General features: G+C 40.3%; 1 protein-coding gene across 6 annotated transcripts in view; it reads right to left on the reverse strand.

Moving 5' to 3' along the window:
• Window positions 1-5,581: 5,581 nt before the first annotated feature.
• The window catches only part of COL19A1 (collagen type XIX alpha 1 chain), a 324,524-nt gene continuing 307,921 nt past the window's right edge, over window positions 5,582-22,184 (reverse strand). For 5 of the 6 annotated variants that reach the window (XM_084755183.1, XM_084755182.1, XM_084755184.1 and 2 more), the window contains 3 exons: window positions 13,620-13,748; window positions 8,046-8,123; window positions 5,582-7,881 (listed from right to left, as the gene is read on the reverse strand). In XM_084755183.1, coding sequence (XP_084611309.1) covers window positions 7,754-7,881; window positions 8,046-8,123; window positions 13,620-13,748 — 335 coding nt within the window. In that variant the 3' untranslated portion in view covers window positions 5,582-7,753. The remainder of the gene's footprint in view (window positions 7,882-8,045; window positions 8,124-13,619; window positions 13,749-22,184) is intronic. The other variant, XM_084755181.1, reaches the window with a different exon arrangement.

Genomic DNA, 22,184 nt, shown 5'->3' on the forward strand with positions numbered 1-22,184 from the left:
CTGGTAGCCTGTTTACCCTTCCTCTGAGTGCTACCAGGCTTCCCCAACAAGGGGAAGTGGTCAAATAGGGGGTAGCAGAGTTCATGTCAGTCAGTCCTTGCTCTCCACACAACTGTGGAGAATGTACTGTCCATTGGCTAGATCTGGATAGGGGTTTTAGATTTACTGCATACATTGTCCTTGATTGGCACAGTAATTTGAGCAGATCCGTCTGGGTCCAGATCCGCCAGCCTTGATGGTCTTCTTGTAGATTTCTAGAACCCTCTGGGTCCTTCTATATCCCCATTCTCCTATACCTCTCTTACCTGGAGTCCCAATAGGAAGTACCAGCATCTGTCTCAATCTCCTGCTAAATGAAGACTTTCAGGGGACATCCTTGTTGGTCTAGTGTCCAATTGTAAGTGAGTATATACCATGGGTATATTTCTGGGTCTGGGTTAACTCACTCAGGATGATCATTTCTTGTTCTTAAAGAGAAAAGTTCCAACTTGGCTACATAAATTAGTGCCACTTATCCAGACTAGAAAGATGCCCTTCTCCCTGTTTAGAAATGGAGGTATCTGTTAAGGTTCTCTATGGCATATTTTGTAAAAAATGGTATATACTTTCTAGAAAAGAGCTATGACACATAATAAAACATGCAAAGAAGCGATCTTTCCACAAAGTGCTTTTATTTTTACTTAGAGTGACATAATCAAATAAAGGAAAAGAAAAATCAAGTAATTAAACATCTTTCTCAGTTCTATAGTATTGTATTCATAATAAAAAAATTCAAATATCTGTTCATCCAACTGTTATGCAAACCTGATGCATATTGAGGCCGTACAACAAGCTCCACAGAAACAGTAAGTCACGCTGGCAGCAGCCACTTACAGAAGCTTATGCAAAACCTTATGCACTTTCTAAAAGGTAGGAACAACCCACAGTATATTTCAGTTAAATGAAAAGTTTACAGATGCACTAATTCTTGATGAAAAACTCAAAGACTGTCTAGCAAAGCCTCACCCATAAAAAACAGCTGCTGAACACAGGCAGGCCTGGTGTGCATCCCTAGCAAAGGAAAGTTCTCCATCTTTGATGTGGCCTTAAACATTGGACTTGCCAAGAGGGGAATGTGTAGGCAATTGAAGTTGCTTAGAAACTGACGTATTAACCAAGAGCAAATGATTTCTGGTTTATTCTACTCTGCTCCCTTGGTGGTCTGGTTTGATGCTCACTCCAAGCAGCCAACAGGCTGGGTAAGCAGTATGGAAATTGTCTCTTAGTCTGAGCATACAGATACAGTGATGATTTGGGGGTGATTGTCTCCTGTCTGACAGAACAGTATGAAGGAGTCATATTGTTAGGTGACAGAATTGAAATACTTTACACTTCATGCTGGTAAGTCAATATTGCAATCCTTAGACATTATTAGATCTGACCCAAAGAGTACTTAATATATTCTTGCTTTGGAAGATCACCTGAGATTTATTACTTGATTTTGGAGATATCCGAGTGCCTCTGAGGTTTAAAATCTCCAGGTTTAAAAATTAACCAATAGAGGTGGAAAATTACTCGTGGTGAAAATGATTTCAAAAGTCAAGAGAATTACCTTTAAACATGTTGATGACCCTGGGGAAGGGAGTATAAAAACGGCACTGAAATAGAAATGCTACTAAGTCCTTTATTTTGGTACAAATAAAAAAAAATGGCCACAAACAATCTTAAAACTATAATATTGTTTGTGCTTAAGTCTTGTAGGTTATCATTTTAGTAGTAAAATACTTTCCAGTTGTGCACTTAGGTTGTTTTTAGTGAATCTGTGATGCTGAACAGTAAATACATATGGTGCAGTAAATATTAAACATGAATTGGCCAGTTGCAATACCATACATGTAATATATCTGCTCAACTGGTATTTAGGATCTTATCTCGAGAGCTGTGCCATGCTTGATAGACCTGGTTACTGGAAAGAGGACACTGTCTGGTAAATATCTGTAGTCTTAATAAATGGCAATTTACACTAGCTCTCTGTTTCCCAGGCTTTTGTGTATAGCCTTTCATCCCACATTAATAACTGAAAAGAACACATAGGGGATAAATTGACTCCAAGAAACTTTTGGGGATTTTTTGTCTTATTTAAGTCCATTTTGATGTGTTTCTATTTGGTCTCCAAGTTTATAGTTTCATAAAAGAAGACAATATTCCTTAGAGAGCACCTACTTAATTAAGCATAAAGGAATACAAAGGTAAGAATAGTTAAGAACTGTTTAGGTCATTAGCTAGCCCATATGGACATATAAAGCCACTGGCATATTTTGACATAGTTAATTCCTGTTAGAAAGCACACTGTATATTTAAATACTTATTGCCACACCAACGAACTTATTATATGAGGAAAGTTAATTGTGATGCTTCTTAGCTTTCTCAGAGTTCCCTCCAGTAGAGTCTAAATTGATTTTAACCTCTGTTAGAAGAAGGCATCATTTTGGGCTCACTCTGACCTTTATTTCTGTTTATAATTCTCATCTGAAATCAATAGACTGGGCTTTTCATGAGCTGCCATGGAGGAAGGTTATAAACTCAAAACTGCGTACTTGCAATAGACCAACCCCAGGCCCCCTGGTTGCTGTGGGGTTTGCTCTTAGTGTGAGTGTGATGGTGAAGAGGCAGTGTGGCTAAGACCTGGCAGAATAGAACTGCCTGGAGTTTCAGCTGCTGAGAAGGGCTAAAGTGTAGACCCAGTGCTAAGAATTGCGCCTTGGAGTTCCCCGATTTAGAATTCACTTCTTTATTGCTAAGAGAGGCAACATGTTTACAGCGCATGATAAAGCTAGAGGAATCCAGGCCTGCAAGTGTGCATTAATTGGGCTTTATAATAATAAAGTGAGTGGCATTCCACTTAATGTGAGTGTAATAAAATTAAACCTTAAACAGCTGATGAGGTAAGGTAGGGAGCAAACAAAATGGATGAAAATACATCCCAAACATTATTTGAAAAGTAAAGCCATAATATAAATAGCTATATTCCACAACACAATCTGAATTTAAATTCACCAAAAATATTTATCCTCCAACAGCACTTTAAGTACCACAGCAAAATAAAAAGGTTATAAAAATTGGAACTTTATGCTTGAAAGCTTGTTATGGTCAAGCTAACAACCAGCCTTGTGTTAAATTTTAAATAGTCCTAAGTTTAGTGATGCCCACATCATTAGCATTTACTTTGTACAAATTCATATATGACTACCGCAATTGAACTTGAATTTTCTTCCATTTAGAAGTTCCTAGCTTTGCCTTGTCTTTTGGATAATTATTTTCATTCTGGGTCTACTTGTCTGAAGTAGTGTTCTCTGTGTCCCCTTGGAGCTGCATTCGCTTCAACAAAAATGATGAGGTTTTCTACATGATCTTGTTCAAGAAATAACTTCTTTTCCTGTTTCCTATAACTCTCACTCATTGGACATGTTTAATAAAACAAATGATACTTTATCCACCAGCTGATTGATGAATTAATGTCACTGGCCGACAACTCGACATTGATGCACATGACTTAAAGGGTTAATAATTAAACTCTGCTGGGAATCTCCAAATAGGGGTCTGGTTAATCACTGAGAGAAGAGGAATAAAGGGGAGGGGTTGTATTCCCTGCTCTGAAGCCAGAAGAGAGAATACCGTGTCTTCACATGGCAGATGTGTATAGACAAGTGTGGAAAATAATTTAAGAACAAAGGCAAAGGTCAAATCTGCTCAGCTTTTCCGGGGGTCATTCAAATAACCTCAACATCACCGGACCTAATTCTTGGTCTCAGACAGTATTACCAACACTAGGCCATTAAAAAAGATGAAAAATTGAAAACACAGAATTTGTCCTTTTTTTTTTTTTGGTAACTATTTCCATGTCTCTAGAAATAGACATTGTACAAGCGTAATTGCAAAATGTATCTTCTGCAATAAGGAGTCTAGATATTTTGTGACATATAAATTGTCTACTTCTTGTGTTAAGATAAATGTTTTTCATTTGTCAAAATAGTATCTGTGAATTTCTACCCTGTCTCCATGGGAAGATGGCACCCAATTGTTTGCACACTAGTCACTAACATATAAGAATAGCATAAGACAACCTCATAGCAAATTTGCATGTAACATAAGAATATATACATAATAAATAAAGAAAAGTGAAACAATGAACAAACTGAAAGCTATTGTGCCCATCTCACAAAGATACTGAAAATTTGGGAAAGGCACACATTAATTAAATGAAATATAATTTAAAAGGATTATTTACAAAACAAAACAAAAAGTGCAAAGGCCATGTTTTACTCATGTGTCCACCAGATTTTTCTAGGTTTTAGATTTTGTTTAGGTTTCAGTTTGTTCAGTTCTGAGCAAATTGCCTCAAACACCATCTTGTGGACAAAAGGAGGTATACAAGAAGTTTCTCAGAAATGGGAGAAGCTGCAGAAATGGAAGAGCTAAGCCATATATAATGTCTAAACCATAGAAATTTATAAGATGAACATAAAGTGACAATTCATATAGGCAGTACATCATGAAAAAGTCCCTTAAACTCTAAAAGTAGGCAAAATTTTAATTTTCAACTATATCATGAAATACAGGGGAAAAAAAGCACAGGAGAAGGTTAAAGTCATTAAATCAAGTTACAAAGTTGAAAAACTCAATACTGACTGTGTTTCCATCGATTTGGAAGTAATGATCAGTGTTTTCAGTAGGAAAGAACAGTGGACACATGCATAAGCCATTTTTTTTTCTCTCGACTTTAAAAGCCAGAAAAATTAACTAACAATAGATCTTCTCTGTATAGGAAGATTTCTACCTAGAACTGCTTAGTGAACTGGCATAAAATTTAGGACTTGAACTTAAACAGCTTTGCTTATAGAAAAAACAGTTGTAGTATTGTCACAGTGGCCTGTAATTATTTTGTATTTAAAACATATCTGAAGTACAAATGAGAGAAAATTTATAATTCTCCTCCCTTGCTATAATCAACAGCTGAAGTAAACAGGTTTTTTTTTTTTTAATGAAGCAAATGATTACTGAGAGGGACATTAAAAAAAAAAACTACTTCGGGGAACAAATTATCCTGTTTATTTTTACAAAAGGGTTGAGCACCTGCCAATCTCTTTGTAGTGTTAGCTAAACCAAGTGTTCCTTGGAGCCCTTTGCTTTGTTATGAACAGAGCAGGAAAAACTTTGAAGATAAATAATAGTAGATTGAGGGTTTGTACCATGTAATCACAGTCTCATCTCTCTAGTTATGTCAGATTCAGTCACATGTCCCAGTTTTAAAAAAATGAGCTTGAATCACGGTGACAGGCCACTCTCCAATATGCATCATGTAATTTACTCTATCTCCCGCACTCCTCAAGTTGTGTGAACAATCTAAGTCCTGGAAACAGGAATAAGCCAGCCATACATTCACAGAAATTAGAGAAAGGAAGAATCATAACTATACACATTGTAAGAAAGGATTCTGTTCTGTGGAACTGAAGTGAATATGAGTGAATATAATTTACAAAACAAGAAAAGGAAGTGCATCATTATATATATATATATATATATATATATATATATATATATATATATATATATATATAAACCAATCAACTAAAGAACAGTCCGAATACACTGATAGGCACCAGCCAACTGTTCATGAAAATATTAAAATTAAAAATTAAATAGTTTTGAATAAGCCAAAAGGATAAAGAACCTGTCAATTAATATGAAAAAATAATATTTAAAAACATATAAAAGTCTTAGCTATACAGCAAATTCAAGTAACTTAATATGTGTCAGGTAAATTGTTAGTTTTCAGAAAATTCAACAAATTAAAAGCTCAAAATATACACATAGCACCAACTTTTCGCCTATGTACATTTCGGGGGAGGGAGTAGACTATCATTTGACTGTGGAGATACCTATGCAAAAGTTTGCATATTTCAATTGTGTAAGTGTAGAACAGAGCACCATAGCAGGTATTGCATACAAAGAAAACAAAGGAAGAAGCCACTTAAAGTTTAAAACATTTGACAATAAATAAAGTAGACTTGGAAAAATAAATAAACTTGAATCAAAATATACAGCAGAACTCAATATGAAATACCTAAAAAGTCACTTTTCTGCACTGCCATGCTGACGGCACCTGGCCAGCAGCTCATCTGCTTGCATGTAATGAAAACCAGCTCCAGTCATGGGTGCAGCTGAAACAAACTCTGCCTTATGTCCCGCACGCTGCCCAGGAAAACGCCAATCACAGCGTTTCCACTTTCAGTGGGTTGCGTTTCTAAACTTGTTGTCTTTTTCAATGAACAGACAGAAAGCATCATCCTATCCTGTGCTGCTCCTTGACGTGTGGACTCCTAATTTCTGTGACTGGAGCGCTCTGGCGGCACATGCTCAGCTTCTGCGGGACTCAACAGCTAGGTCTCAGCCACGCCCTTGTGCTCAATATTCTAGGAAATCAGTTGTTTTTTCACCAAAAGTTTCTCCAAGCAATGAATAGGTAGGGAGTAAAAAAGATCATTGGCTAATTTGCTTCCTTTCAGAGCATGTATTTCTCTCTCCCAGAGCTGAGGATTGAACGTGGGACCTTGATCCTTGCCAGGCAAGCACTCTACCCCTGAGCCTAAATCCCCAACACCTGAGGCACATTGAGACTTTCAGATGGAGTCTCTGGCTTTCCTCTGCTGAGCTGGACCTTTCCATAGTTTCGGGGAGACCGTTCATCTCCTTGGAAGCACGAGGGCTTCACGTACTCAACACGCATTTGCTGACACTTCACTCTCACTTTCCCAGGTGAGGACTCTTCTTTTCCAGTCTCCTGCTTTGCTCTCACGGCGGGCCTGGGGACCGCAAAGTCAGCAAAAACAATGCATAACTGACCACAAAGGTCTTGCCAGGCCACTAAAGCTTGCCCAGTACCAAAGACTGCCGGTGCCGTCATCACCAAGAACCTCTTTGGGAAAACCACTTTCTTTTTTAACCAGTAGAGACTCATTGAAGCGAGCATAGAGTCAAGCGGGTTCTTCCTTTTTCATGGTGCTACGTTCCTGCCAGTGAGGAGTGCTTCAAACTGAGCTCATTGCTAGGAAGTCACAAAATCATTTCAGTAGTTGACTATGATGAACTTTGGGGCTCCCTGATAAAGAGGCTCCCATAGTTTTTAAAAAATAAGTTAAAAGCAAATCTCTTATTGCATATCCTTCTGTATAAGTAGCATAAGTGTAGGTTGGTATAAGACTCCTTGTAAAAATCAGTCAACAGCAGCAATGCACTGTTCCAACTGAAACAAGCAGAAAGAAAGTTCTAAGCAATGAAGGTACATTTAAACATGAAGAAAATATCAAGGTAAATTTGAAAAATTAAAATTCAGAGATCAACGGCTACTCATGTTGACGAGTTTATAAAGTGTGTGTCGTCTGCGCACCAAAATCATCTCACGTGATTCCTTCTGAGGAAGCGCGAACCGGCTCGCTTACGTTTTCCATACAAAACTGAGGGTGACTCAGCCAAAGTAAAGCAGAACACAAGGAGCAAAGTAGGGAAACATCTGAAAATACTGATTTGCAATTACGGTCAGGATAGGACTCAGATGATTGCTTTCGATGTCTGCCCTACATCTGAAAAAAAATAAATAAATAAAAGGAAGAAGTCCAAAACTCATAAGCCATGAGCGCATGTGGCTGTGAAGCACGTCCTGACAGCTCCAATGGCACAGAGATATCTCCAGAAACAACGTCTTCCTCCATATTTTTCACTTTCTACCTGTCTGCTGATGGGCAGGAGATACAGGATAGAGGCAATCTTCTGGGTTACATCTTCCACTGGGTCCTGGGGGTCCTTGAGGCCCTGGGGCACCTGGTGAGCCTGGCAAACCCACTGCTAATGAAATCAAACACACCATGAGCATGCCGGTCTCATGCAATCCTACCGGCCTCCCTTTCTCCACCCACCATGAGCCATTCAGTTGAACAAGGTCGGTCCACAGGGAAGAAAATGACTATTTTGAGAGGCCTGCATGCCTAGAGATAGTGTATGTCTATTACCTGAAGATCCAGGAAGACCAGGACTTCCTGGCAGCCCAATCCCAGGTTCACCTCTTTCTCCCTTCTGTCCTCGGTAGCCTGAGGGAGTGATAATAGAAGGAGAAACACGAAAGAATGCTCAACACTAACAAGCGTATGAAAGGACAGTTTTCTGGGCCGTGCTGTTTATGCCGTTTCTTCACTCAGCATGCAGTAGTATTTATTTCACATTTGCCATGCAAAAACATAAATGAAGGCTGAGTACAGTGAGGCATGGAGAAGCTGATAACTATGCAGCTAATTTATAAAGTTAAAAAACAAACCAAGTGTTTGATAGTGAGGTTTAAAAAAAACCACAAGAATACATCTTTAAAATACATCTTAAGTACTCTGGGAATTTCACAATCTCTTATCTCCTAGCATAGTTAAAATTTCTGGTCCTTTACATCTGTAAACTGTCACAGTAAAGCATTTCGTGTTGTTATCTTAACTGACTTGACTGAAATTTCTATTCTGGTGATATTGAAAATATGAGTTGTTTGTTCCTTTTTTTCATTTACTTATTATTTATTTATTAACAATTTAATTACTAAAGTTTGTATTATTATGCTGTCTTATCATTCAAGACAAAATTCTTGCTATATATTTCTTTCCCATTTCCTGTATCTAGACCCCCACCAGAATTTCTGTTGAAGCGGGCTCATGTGCTTATCATAAACATATGAGAAGATATGAACAACGTATTTAAGTATTATCTGTGGTGCCAATATCTCCCCATCACAAGCTTGGCTTATTGGACATTTATGTATCAGCTGTGTGTTTGTAAGGTTTGTCATGGTTCATCGTACCTAATCTGGTATTTATTATTAATGTCTGATAAATGTGAAGTAGACAAAGCTGCATGAACAGCACGAGCTCAGAAAATAGTTCTAGCCTCTGAGGGCATTGCATTCACAGGGCCATAAACCCCTTCCCCCACCTCTCTCCCCCCCCCCACCGCCCCCCCCCCCGATGTGTTCAGCTTCCTTTGATCTGCTCCACTAACTGGCTGCTGAGACCGTCAGCCATTTTGACTTATATGTACTATTTCCAAAGGCCTCCACTGCTAAGCCCCACCCCCTTTTCCCTTTTGAATAGGCCAGAACTACCCAAAAACTATCAACTATCCTATGGGTCACTGGATTAGGAAAAAAAAAAAAAGAAAGAAAGGAAAAAGGATTTTCTTGAGTTAAAAGCTAACGATATCTAAACATTTTTAAAGTTTGAACTTTTAGCTCAGAAAGAAGAGCAACGGCTCCCAGTACTGTCCTATTAAAATTGATGAAATGTGTGTAGACTAGATCCTCCTCTTCCGCCTCTTCTTGTGACTCTTCCTCTTTCTTGCTCTCTTCCTTCTGTTAGCTCTACATGTGGCTTCCTTCCAAAATGAATGAGGCCTTTAAGTGAAGCATCCATTTCTTGAGTTTTTTATCAATTCTTTTTTTTTTTTTTTTTGAAAACATCAACCATATTTTGTTAAGATTTCTTCCGTGAAACCTTACGCAGAAAGGTGAAGTTCATTAGGAATGTTTGTCATCACTTATGTAGGAGAACTCAACTGAGTTGTGTTTTTCAGGTCCATTGCTCTTGACCTGTGGCAATCGGGCCCTGTGAGGCAGACCCCTTCTGGGAGTGACAGAACACTGAGCAAGGTTTCTCTCTGCCCAGTGGGAAGGCAGCAGTCACAGCCTTGCTGAGGGCTAAAATAAAAATTCTATAGAAACGCTTTTGACTTTAAGAAGACATCAGTCATCATCCTCTTGGGAGTCTAGGAGGATGGAAACAAAATGACCGCTCAGAATCTTCCCTAATAAGCATTCACTGTCCTTTAAGAAGACCGGGTTATTGGAGGAACATCCACTAGTTTTCATTAGTAAGCCCTCATAGGAAAATGGCCTCCCTTGGGCATATTTCTGATGGCCTCATATCAATTCCCCCCCCCCCCCCCCGTGCTTCTACCGTCTCCTGCTTTGCATAGGACACTTCACAAGGTCTTTGATTCTTTTTTTTCCCCATCCTTCTTTCAACATAGGAAGATAATGAAGGTGATAAAAGGACCCCTTTCGTGGTGCATATTTCAAATTGCCACTTAATTTAAGTTGAAATGGATTTCTTTCCTGACAGGCACTGTTAAAAACCCATGCATCTTTTTAGACGATTCCTAAGAGCGTGAGCTGCCTTCAGACAGGATTCCCCAGTGGCCAGTGTGGCCTGGGACATAGCTCAGCAGACACATTTCCTGAGCCTTTCTTTGCTGTGTTTTGAGCTTCATCCTTTTGTTAAAACTCTATTGTGCTGAGCCACAAAGAAGAGGGATAACCCAGCCAACAGCACTTGAGGCTGACATGGCTGCTTCCTTCCTTCTTTTTCAATCAAAGAGAGGAGAGCATTGGAATCATATGTGGCTTCGTCCTCTGAGAACTTCATATTCACTTAGGACCAGAAAACCCTTCAATTTCCAATGCCTACCCAGAGAAGCAGCACAAATCAAACAGCAGCTGTTACCTTCCCATCTGCCCTTGCTTTCTCCTCCTCCCTCTTCCCCTTCTCTTACCCCTCTTCCTCCTTTCCCCCATTTCCCTTCCCTTCTTCCTTCTCTTCTTTCATGAGATTTCTTTGTGGCTTTTCGGGTTGTCAGTACAGAACAACTGGAGGCAAAATGCCTTTAAAACGGATCTCACTTCTTTGCTTTTTGCAAACTTATTTTTTTTCTGCCGTATTTCTGGAAAAATTTAGTATTACAAAGAGTTGAAATGTCAACCAACAGCTTATAGTCAAGATATATTTATTCTCTGTCAGAAGCCCCAAAGGCCAAGGCAACACCTTGTGTACTTGTCATCAGAAACTCTGGTGGGAGCGAGGCTTTCTCCAGTTTTAGTAGAACTTGTCTGAAAGAAAACTGGAAACCGCATGGGGAATTCCTTCAGACTCAGGAGTCACACCTCAGCTCTCCGTGGGAAATAGTGGTCTGTGATGTACACATAGCAGTAGGCTTAACCCCCGAAATCCCTTGCATGGGGAAGGTCATCTTTGGATCAGTTGGCTCAGTAGCAAATAGGAGCTGTGTCTTCAAAAACCTCACTAGTACCATTAACTGAGAATTGTCTGTGACTGAGAACCTTCCAGCTGACCTTTCCAATGCTTGGGATGCTGCCTGGAGCTTGTGGGGGGAAGGCGCCTCCAGTCTGACCTCTGTTTTACTAGATCACCGCAATTTCCCATTTTGTGATCTCTTGGACTACCAAGGTTTGAAGGAGCCATCCAAAGTTTCCTAGTGGTATCAACAGGACTTACTCTTCACGTGGTTTGAGCATCCCATCTTCACATGGCTTTAAACATCTTTCCAGTTCTCATATACCCTGACTTCAGAAGAGAGCCAACAAATAAAAGGTAATAAGCATGTTCTATATAGGTGTATATACACAGAAGGCTGCCTCTGAGTCTAGACGTGGCCCTTTCCTTTAACTATGTCAACCTCCTGACCTAAGGTCAATGGAAAATGAGTATTTAAGAAAACTACAGTGATCTTGAAGCTGAGCATAGAGCCCATTTAATGTCAGGTGCAGTATGTTTTCTTCTACAGCGAGTTTGGAGGTCAGCAGAGGGCTTTATGGTAGCCATTCCATCCAGCCTGTCTACTGTGGAATGGGTACTGTACCTGGGACAACTCCTCAGTGACAAGAACAACCTGAGGAAGTAACGATCCTTGCGGAAGAGTAAAGCACCATGCTCAGGGAGCTAGGACTAGACGTTCAACTCCTGACCACAAATCTACACCTGTGCAGACGCTCCCATCAGTCTTTAATCACCAGTCTACGTAATTCCCATCCACAGCCTCCTGATAGCATGGCCCATTGAGACAAAGTGGTTCTCATCTTCTGATCACTTAGTTCAGCATAGTTTCTCTACTGACATGCCTTTGGATGAACTGGCTTCTCTCTTGAAGCTCCAACCATGGTGGGCTTAGTACTCCAATTAGCAATCTTCTTCCTTGCTAAGGCTTCAGTAGCTGACAGTGCCTATTACCTTGGGAGCAGTTTCTACTGCTTGCCCATCATCATACTGACTGCCTCCAAAATCTTGTTGCCTCTGGTAATCTGAAGGACTCAACTTGAAGTGCCTATGGGTAAGTTACCAAGACATCCTATGCCCTCCATGGGCCAACAAAGGACCAGAGCTTAGTGGTAGCTATTATAGACTTCAGCCATAGTCTGGAAACCCACTAACTGGTGTCTGGGGTCCATTTCTTCTTAACATGGGGCCTTGTAGCTAATTCTGGTGTCTGCTGTTTTGTCCTCATCATGTGTAGGAATTAGGAACGTCGGAATGGGGGATGTATTGTCTGTCCTCAAGTGTAGCCCATGCACAGACGACAATTAAAATTGGATTCTGGGGTAGAATTGGATTCAACTCCCACAAGATGAACTTCTTGGAATGCTTAGGAATAACTTTGGTTGTAGCAGAGGTGCCAATGGGTGCCTATGGCTGCTGTTTCTCTAACCTTGCTTTTCGTGGTTCATACTTGCTAAATTTGGTGTTTCTCTTTCAGAATTCATGAATCATCTAAACACAGACCTATCTAGGCAGTTTGCAGATTGCTAACCATATTTTTACAGAAGAGCTGAATCTGTCAGAATAACTGAATCAAGGAAAATTTAAGAGAATTTGTCTTCTCAAGTTGTCATCAGTGAACAGTTTTTTTTCCCCAACATAAGTTTGATTTGAAATACTTTGGAAGACATGCAAAGTATCCTTTAATGTTCAGAACTTATTGTAGTTGCCTGCTCCAAATCTACCCAAGATTAAGCGATTCAAAAATCTGGCCTTACTCCTTCCCTGGGAACTAGTGCCAGTGGCTAGTTGCTGGGGAAGTGGGCTTATTTTGCATACTGTGTGTGGCCATTGGTAGGCCTTTCATGGTCCAATGGATGGCTCTGCACCTGTGCATGTATTGGTAGCACTAACTGGACTCAGTGACTTTTTTTTTTAAGAGAGGAATTTGGGAGGGCCCAAGTTGAGGGAGCATCAGGCTACTTGGATGGGAAAATGGGAAGTAGATATAATTGCTTTTTACTGTATGTATGTATGAAATTATCTGAAATAAAGACAAATTAAGAGAAAATTATTTAAAAGTTACCATGTATAAAACTCTATAAACATTCCCCCATTGGGTGTTAGCCCCAAATGACTATTTGTAGCAGAATCTCCTAAGTCTCTTTTTTCAGTTTCTTTAAGACTCTCAGCTGAGAACTCTTGCCTAACATCTTGCCTCAGATGGAGACAGAAACAACTCTAGGATTGCTACATGACAATGATAGAGACACATAAAGAACTGCAGTTATTGTTACACTAGATATCATTAAAATGAACTTAAAGCAGCAGGTGTGTCAGTTTTAAATTTGAAGTAGTAATAATTAACATCAATAGTAAATACAATATTATTAAAATAGTACACAACAAACCATTTTACACATACCACACATAACATGCAATTAGCATGTTATAAATATTGAGCATTTAAACCCTGGCAGGCACATGGGGCTTCTGCAGCCTTACCTTGGGGCCCTGGGTCTCCTGGGGGTCCAGGTAACCCATCCTTCCCTGGTGGGCCAGGCCTCCCATGAGCTGGAGCAGACAGCATTGCTGCTGGCAGCTTAAGCTGGGATAGGAATACAGCCATCCGCTCTTCATGTATGAAAAAAAAAAACACACCACATAATGGAAGTGTCTTTATGTCGATGCATTTTCAAACATTTTTATATGAAGTTGAAAAAAGTTAAATTTCTAACTTAAGCATGTATTGTATAACAACTGGCTTGACCTATGTATTTTGGATACAATATGTAGAATCAATTGCATATAGTTGTTTAAAAACAGAAGCAGAACAGAGGGTCTATGAATTAACAGTGTTTCTGGAACCCAGCAGTGGAATAGCAAGAACATGTGCTGAATTAACTTCCAGTTGTGACTTGTAGAGAAAATGTTGGTTCATTGTTTTAAGAATACAAGCAAGGTGCTTTCTAGTCATGTGTTGAATATGCAGCAACTTGAAACACATTCACAGATTCTTTAACATCCCCTTCCATGGTGAGAACCCAATCCCTTTGTCTTGAGTGATCACTGGATTTACTTTTCTTATGAAAACAAACAAACAAACAAACCAAACCAACCAAACAAACAAACAAAAAACTACAAAGGACGATGTGCAACCAGAAAGCGCTGGTTATAAAGGCGCTTCCTAGCTGCTGCTTGGATGCTGGCCCTGGAGGCAGTCCATCAATAAGGACTACGTAGTGGGACCACTCAAGTGTCCTGTGACAGCTATGCTAGTGATCTTGGACATGCCTACCCTTCCGAGGGCAAGTATTTAAAATGGCTGCAGCTGACTGAGGGGCTAGCTGTATACCTTACTCCAGAATCAGAGGCAGAACAATATGACTAAGAAAGCCTCCAGGTTTCTGACCCGCAGAGCCTGTGAGCTAATGTATTCTTCTGATCCACTAACATGTGTAGGAGTTATATTTTACTACAGATGATGTACGCTGCAGGTGACTTGATAAACACTGCATTTTCAGCAGTGATGTTTAGTTACTGAAAAACTCTCATTGGCTTATCTCGCCATTTCAGCGCTATAGTAGGCAAATAATATCACAAGTAATTTTTACTTTTTAAGGAAGGAAGCCTATATGCCCTCATTATTACGCTTTTCTGGTTGTGTTTACAGTCAATGTGTCATTTATTCAATCAGGTCTAATTTTGTAAAAAGGAAAACATATGCAGCATTACTCCAGACAAGAATCCTCTCTCTGAAGTTCAGTGGCAGCAGCAAAAATGACAAAGTGTTTTTGTGTGACTCTGTGAGCCTAAGAAAACATCGGAGTGGAAAAAATTACAGGAAATGTACACATTATCCATGCCATTAAGAAAAGCAGGCAAATATATTCATGTTTTTGTTAAGCACCTATGGCTACATCTTTATGAATTAAGTACTCACTAACACAGGATGCTTTCCCAAGGGCACATTATAGGCATTGCCATTTATTCATTTAACAGACTGCCTGGACCACAACACTGTGGATCTGGGCCCTAGTGATGACAGAGAACATTATTAGCTGAGCAGACCTTCTCAGGAGCTCAGCATCAGCTCATGAAAACGCCATTATAGTTGGTACAGTGGGGTGCAGGTACAAAGTCTCAGACAGTTATTCATGCCATGATACTTTGAGATAAAAGGGATTATGCCATGCTGACAGTTGGCATGTTGGGGCTGGAGGGATGGCTCTATGGGTAAGGGTGATTGCTGCTCAAGCATGGGGACTCAAGTTCAAATCCTCAGCACTCCTCTACAAGCTGTGAGGGCTTGTGTGCATCTGTAAGCCCAGTGCTGAGGAGGTCAGAGACAGGAGGATCACTGGGACTTCTAATGATCAGCTTAGCAGGAAAAGCAAAGTCTAAGTTCAGTGAAAGAGACCATGTCACAGGGGAATAAGATGGAGAGTGGTAGAGGAGGACATTTGGCAGCCTCTATGCATGTCCTTGACCACACGGGGTATATGCCAGCCAACACCTACCCTGCACACAACACCCTTCTACACAGAAACAAAGAAATGAGAAAAATCAGTGTATTAATGAAACGTAAAAGAACCATAAAACAGAGAAGTTTGAAGACAATAGGTATGAAAATATGAATAAGGATTTTCAATTTAAAATTAACTTCTGAGCAAGGTATATTAGTAACTAGCTTAACCAAGCAGTCTTGGTTTTATTTTTAATTACTTTTGTTTTTTAAATTCAGGGTCTCATGCAATCCAGGCTGGCCTTGAACTCCTGTCATTTTAGTTGTGACTCCGCCACACCTGGGTAAATATTCTTTGTAGCAGGACCTTGCATTCAGCATTGTGGACTTTGTCACCAACTACTCTTATTTTGGAATCACAGAATTTAATCATTTAAACTTATCATTTAAGTTATGAACCTTATCATGTTTTCATAGGCACATATATTAAAAGGTTCATCTGCAGAGCACCTTCAGCTGGTCTGAAATTGTCTGAGATCAGAAATCTATCATCTGATGCAAGGCATTTCCTGCCACGATTAAATTGTTTGCTATTAATTTCACATAGAGCCTTGCTCCGTCAAATGTTATTTCAAGAAACTACTCAGTATTTTAATCTGGAATTCATTTTGACAACAATGTCAATTCACTTATACATAAAATCTGCCCCTGGGCTCCTTAAACTTGCTTTGTTTATATTTTACATAGTGGCGCTGTGAAAACTCTAATACAAAGACGATTAATTTTAAAACAGAAAACTAGAAGAGGTACAGTTTTGCCGTGATAAGAAGAAACACAGTGGTTACTATTTCTCTCCACCACCCAATTTCTTCAGAAAACAAATTGTCTTAGTAACTCAAGTGATTTCATCTGTAAGACTAACCTGCAGCTGAGATGGATCAGCTGGGAAAGGTGATGACCACTCACCATGACTGCTTGAGTTCAACCCCTGGGATCCACATAGTGGGAAGACAGAACTGAGTCCTCCAAATTCTCCTCTGGCCCCCACATATGCTGTGGCACAGGTGCCAACACACATAGATGTGCACATAAACACACACACACACACACACACACACACACACACACACATACACACCAATACATACATACATACATACATAAATGTTTTGAAACATGTTTACTACTTTAAATGCCTAAAGAGAAATATTCACCATTTTAATATTTTCTCCTTAACATATGAAGTAAATTTACAAGTACTTTGCTATGGGAGCATTTTTTAATAATTTTAGGAAAACACAATTATTTTAAACAATTACTTCTAGCTGTAAATGAACTGGCTTTAAGCTACTCCAAGAAACAGTCATTTAGCATAAGCTAATTACCTCTTCTGAACCCTACCCTAATGCTCTATAATTGAAAATAATAGTTTCTGAGCATCTGAATAAATTGTGAGGGCCTGTATTCTTAATTGCCTTCCCCGTGTTTTCAGGGCTCCTTAGTCATCTAAACTGTCTTTTGGCTCTGCTTTCTAATGAGGCAGAAAATTAAAGACTTTAAAAGAGGTGTACCTAAACCATTCACATTCCACCTGCCTGGGCAAAACAAGAAGCGGCAGCAGTCTCAGAGAGGAGACTGATATCTCGGTCCCGTGAAGATTGGCCTCACAGCGACAATGCAGACATTAATATTAATTGAAGAAGTAAAGGACATTTGGGTGCCATCCAGTCCTCTGCCTTCTGCTTCATGAATAGAATTTGTATCTTAATTTTTCAAAAGAAAAATTAATCTTTTCTCCTATTACCCATTCGCAGGTTTAATTGCCTACTTTGTTAGTATAACTTCATCTTATTTTCCTTTGATACTTTATTATGGAGGCATTAGTTATATGATTATTTCTCAAGACAAGTACTCATTACTTGATAATATTGTTATCTCTTAGCCTTAAGGTTAAAAAGTTTCATCCACAGAATAACTAATCTGTTTTGGAATTCACTATTTGGGTCATTTTCCAGGGCTTTCCCACATGTCTTTTAAACACGAAAACTAAACTACATGTACTTTTTCTCCTGTGGGGCAATGTAACAGTAATGTCTTGTGGTATCTGAGTTATTTCCCAGTTTCATTTTAATTTTTAATAACATATTGTGGACTCACTCATTTTGTAGTTCCCAGTGCTATGTTAACTCACAGGCTTTGTAAGCATGCTGTTTTGAAATGTTGGTATAGGTAAAGACAGCAGATTGAACACATGCTTTAACTCAGTGGTGGATACTTGAAAAACAACTAAGACACTGTAAAGTCACAAAACTCGAGAATGAGGTGACTCTGAAAGGAAAAATAGCAACAAATTTTTGGAAGCTGAGGATCAGAGAGCTGTGGGATGTTTGTCTTAGTAAAATCAGGAAAACTGAGGCTTTACACTAAGAACAGAAACCCAGCCAAAGTCAAGATGCAAATTCGAGGGACTCAGAATGGGGAATACAAGTTACCTCTGGAAGTAGGAGTGAAGGAAAGGAGTTGAAATAGAGCAAATACATTGAAATCTTAGGTATTAAGTAGGCTTAGAAATCCCTCTCTAAGCAGCTAGGCAGCCCCAGTGACTAAAGGTTCTCTTTCTAAAAAGTGAAGGGTCTGGAAGAGAAAAGGAGTGGGGGAAAGTGAGGCAATCATATTTTAATTAAAATGTAAAATAAGTACATAAAGGGTAGATAGATCACCTCTGCATTGACAACCCAGACTTCAGTGAGACCCTAGCTTTAATACTGAAAAAAAAAAAAAGAACCTTTAACATACTTAGTGCTGAGCTGAGAGCCAAGGCAGAACATTGAAACGCCTCCAAAGAGAGGCTTAAAGGCACTGGAATTGAAAGAACTTTACTTAGAACGCCCACCTAGCTACCTTATGTGAAAACCATGGTTGGCAAATCCTCCCTTTCACTCATAACTGCCCACTAGGTGTTTGAGAACCCAGTCTTCTGTATGACGAGACAACCACAGGTTACTGGAGATGGAGGGAATGCTGCATGTCATGTGACTGATTCTGTCTGAGTTCCAGACAGACAAAAGCAGCAAAAAAAAAAAAAATATTTACTGTATCTCCCATGACATGTATCTGCTGGATGATGTGTATATGCACAAATGTACTCACATTTATAAATATGTTACTTATAGACAGGAAAGAGATATTACCGTGAAAAATGAGAGTGGAATACTATAGTATACTCATTCATATACATGCATATTAAATATATGGGAAAATGGAGAAAACACAGGTGCCTTGAGCACTGAAAATCCCAAGGCCGAAGAACCCCAGCAACCTTCCTGTTCTCTCTCAGGTACGGATCCTGACAGTGTGTATACCCTACTGCATACGTTTTCTTCCATACAGATGCAATAAATAAAGTATTATAGGGTGAGATCACAGCCGAATCTATGCTTCTCTGATATGCTAAGGCCCTGATTTATGTGGATCGTTGGCAACTGCTGTGTCCTCTTAAGGACAGAAGATGCTAAGCTAAGTCTTGTGGATGGCAGCATCTCTGCCGTGTGTGGTCACCTTGCTTGCAAAAAGAGTCCTTGACACATTGGCCATTCAAAGGAGAAATTTAATCTAGCTTCAGAGTGAATGCATACTTGTGTCTTGTGCTCCAGCTAGAACCCAGCTCTGAGATCATGGAGAATTGCCTCCCTCCATCTGTCAGGTTTGGGAAGGTGCATTTAGTGTGCTGAAGGACAGGGGGGTGGCCTGGAGGATAGGCCAAGGTGAGCTGCCTGCTATGGTCACCCTAGAAAGTCAAAGGGGATTGATAACCCTGGAGGAGAGCTCAAAACTTGGGTCCTGGTGTAGGGTTTCTCAAGAGGGTTCATCTGGACCCCCAGAGCAGTGACTAAAGCACCCAGCAGAATCTCTTGAGGACCACCGTGGGCTCCTGCTGAAGAGGGAAGACCTGTCCCGTGGCTGTGGACATGCAGAAGTGTGTGGAGAGACAGCAGGAGCTCTCACTGATACCTTCTCTAGTGAAACTGCTGGAAAAACAGGCTGTGGATGGATGTGACAGAACCCCAGCACTTAACTGTGCCGTGATACTCTCTCTGAAACAGCTTTAAAATGCTACAATTAATCTCTCCATCTACAGAGAACGCTCTGCCGAAAAGGAAACTGACCTTATAACACTATGATTTGTGAAAATGGAGCTTTGAATTTTTTTTTTATTCTTGAAAAATGGTGTTCACAAAAATGGTGCCATGGAAAAGGTGACTTCTGAGTGGAAAAAAAAATCAAGCAGACTGAATGGAAATGATTGGAGGGCAAATTAGCTTAAGTACTAAATAACCACACTGTAGGTTTCAGGTGCATTATATGTGGGAAAAGGCAGATTTGCCAGGCTGGTGTCAGGAGAGGTACAGGGAGAGGGGGCAGCACACTTGGAATGGAAGTTTAGGAGTTTCAAGAGAAAGATTTCCATTGGGTATCTTGAGTAGGGGCTGTTGCCTGCCTTTAGGTCCCTTTCTCCTAGTTGGGCTGCCTTGTCTGGCCTCAGTGGGAGAGGATGCATTTTGTCCTGCTGAGACTTGAGGTGCTAGGGTGGGTTGGTATCCCTTGGGAGCTTCTCCTTCCCTGAGAAGAAGGCGGGGGGACAGTTGAGGAGAGCATGAGGGTGGGACTGGGAGCCAAGAAGGGAGGGGGCTGGGATCAGGCAGAAAAGTCATTAAATAAATGAATAAATGAAAAAGAAAGCATATTGAGGCTAAGGTATATGTGTCTTTAAGGTAATCACGCTCTCTTGAGGGTAGAGTGTCCTGCCACTAATTAGGACCTTAGATGAGAGGCAGCTGGAGAGATGGAGCGTTAAGCCAGGGGAGACATAGGGAAGATTCCATACCTGTCAGCTTCCTGGTGGGGCAGAAACCCAGTGGGGAAGGATACAGACTTAGAGGCTGTGCTACCTAGAAGTACAAGTTAGGTAAATTTGCCAAAACCAATGCCCCAGTTCTCTTGAGGAGACCCACACCTGTTTATGGGCATAGCTGCAGAGGTGGTATGTGCGGTCAGCCTGGAGCCCTCTTCAGAGGGTAGTAACTGGGTGTTTGACTGGCTGAGTACATGGGAAAGGATGTCATGGGCCGCGCATATACAGTGTGCAGTGAACCTACAAAACCAGCATCTGATGTACCTCAGCGTGGCATTTTTCTCTTTCTGATAATATTTGGTTATAATTTCTGATGTCCCTTTAAAAAAAAAGATTTATTTTCATTTTGAAATTATGTGTATGTGTGTGTGGTGGCCGTATAAGAGCAGGTGCCCTTAGAGGCAGGAAAAGAGAATCTGATCCTCTAGATGGAATTAAATGTGAGCCTCTGGGAGTAGGGGCTGGGGACCAAACTTGGGTTCTCTGCAAGAGCAGTACATACTCGTAACCTCTGGGTTATCACTCCAGCCTAGTTTCTGTGACTGCCATTTAGCCTTCAGAAGGCAGCCCAACTGCTGAACTGTTTATTAAATATGGTGCTGACAGGAACCTTTAAGAAACTGCAATTCAGATCTTATTTCTAAGATAAAGGATTATCAGTGACAGCAGCACCTGTAGAAATTAAAACTGAGATGAGAGCTTTAGGTTGCAACACAAAAAAGATATGTATCTCATGTTTCCCTTTGCATGGTTACAGTCAACTGAAGGGGGAAATGCTGTGTGGGGCCCTGGAGGTCCTGTGTCCAGCGTTGGCTTCAAGGTCATGATACCTAGATAGTCACATAGACCTCCATCATCAGAATGGCCCCATGCTCAGCTTAATGCTTCTTAGGATGTTTTCTTTAAAATCTTAAATACTTTTTGAGCATTTTCATTTTGCCTTGAGACCTGACTGCTTCGTAGCTGTCCATATTCTGTGTTCTCCCGAGGAGTAGGAGAAGTCTTTTTCTCTCCTGAGGTTGGATGTTGAAGAGTGCTTGTGAAGGCCAGTGTGTGTTATGGTGGGAAAATTTAGCATCTCTTTCATGGTGCTTGAGAGCGCCCCCCCTCCCTCCCCCCCCCTCTCTCACACGCAAAAACCAACAACCAAACAACAACAACAAAGGAAATCTGCAAATTTAAGTGTTAAAGTTACAAAAAATCCTGGCAGTTAAAAAATAAGTAAGAAATTGTTTTCATAAGTTATCCCTTAGGGCAAGGTAAGGACAGGCAGTAGAGATAAAGAAAACCATGAAGGAGCAACACGAATTCTCACTAAAATATTCTTGTCTGTTACCAAAGCAGCTAAGAGCCCCAGCGTGACTCTGCGCTTTCTCAGTTGGTCAAGTGAAACAAGACAGCTTTCTTCCAAGCAGTGAGATTCGGGTCTCCAGTATAAATTATTGCTTGAAATAATCAGGGCTCCACCTGCAGCTGAAGGGCTCAGTATAGAATTAGGGCACTTTGTGTCCCTATTCCTTACAGAGTTAGTAACCAGCTTTTGCCTTATGGTGCTTATTAGCAAAAGAGGCAGGAGTCATGAGACCCAGTGCAGGTTTCTTTGCTCAAAACAGGTAATTCCCACTTTGTGGATCTTACAGTTGAGGGGAATGGTTGTGGCTTTAGTGAGTCACCTGACAAAATCATGTAATTC

The sequence above is a fragment of the Acomys minous genome (assembly GCF_964271855.1).
Source record: "Acomys minous genome assembly, chromosome: 13".
Taxonomy (NCBI): domain Eukaryota; kingdom Metazoa; phylum Chordata; class Mammalia; order Rodentia; family Muridae; genus Acomys; species Acomys minous.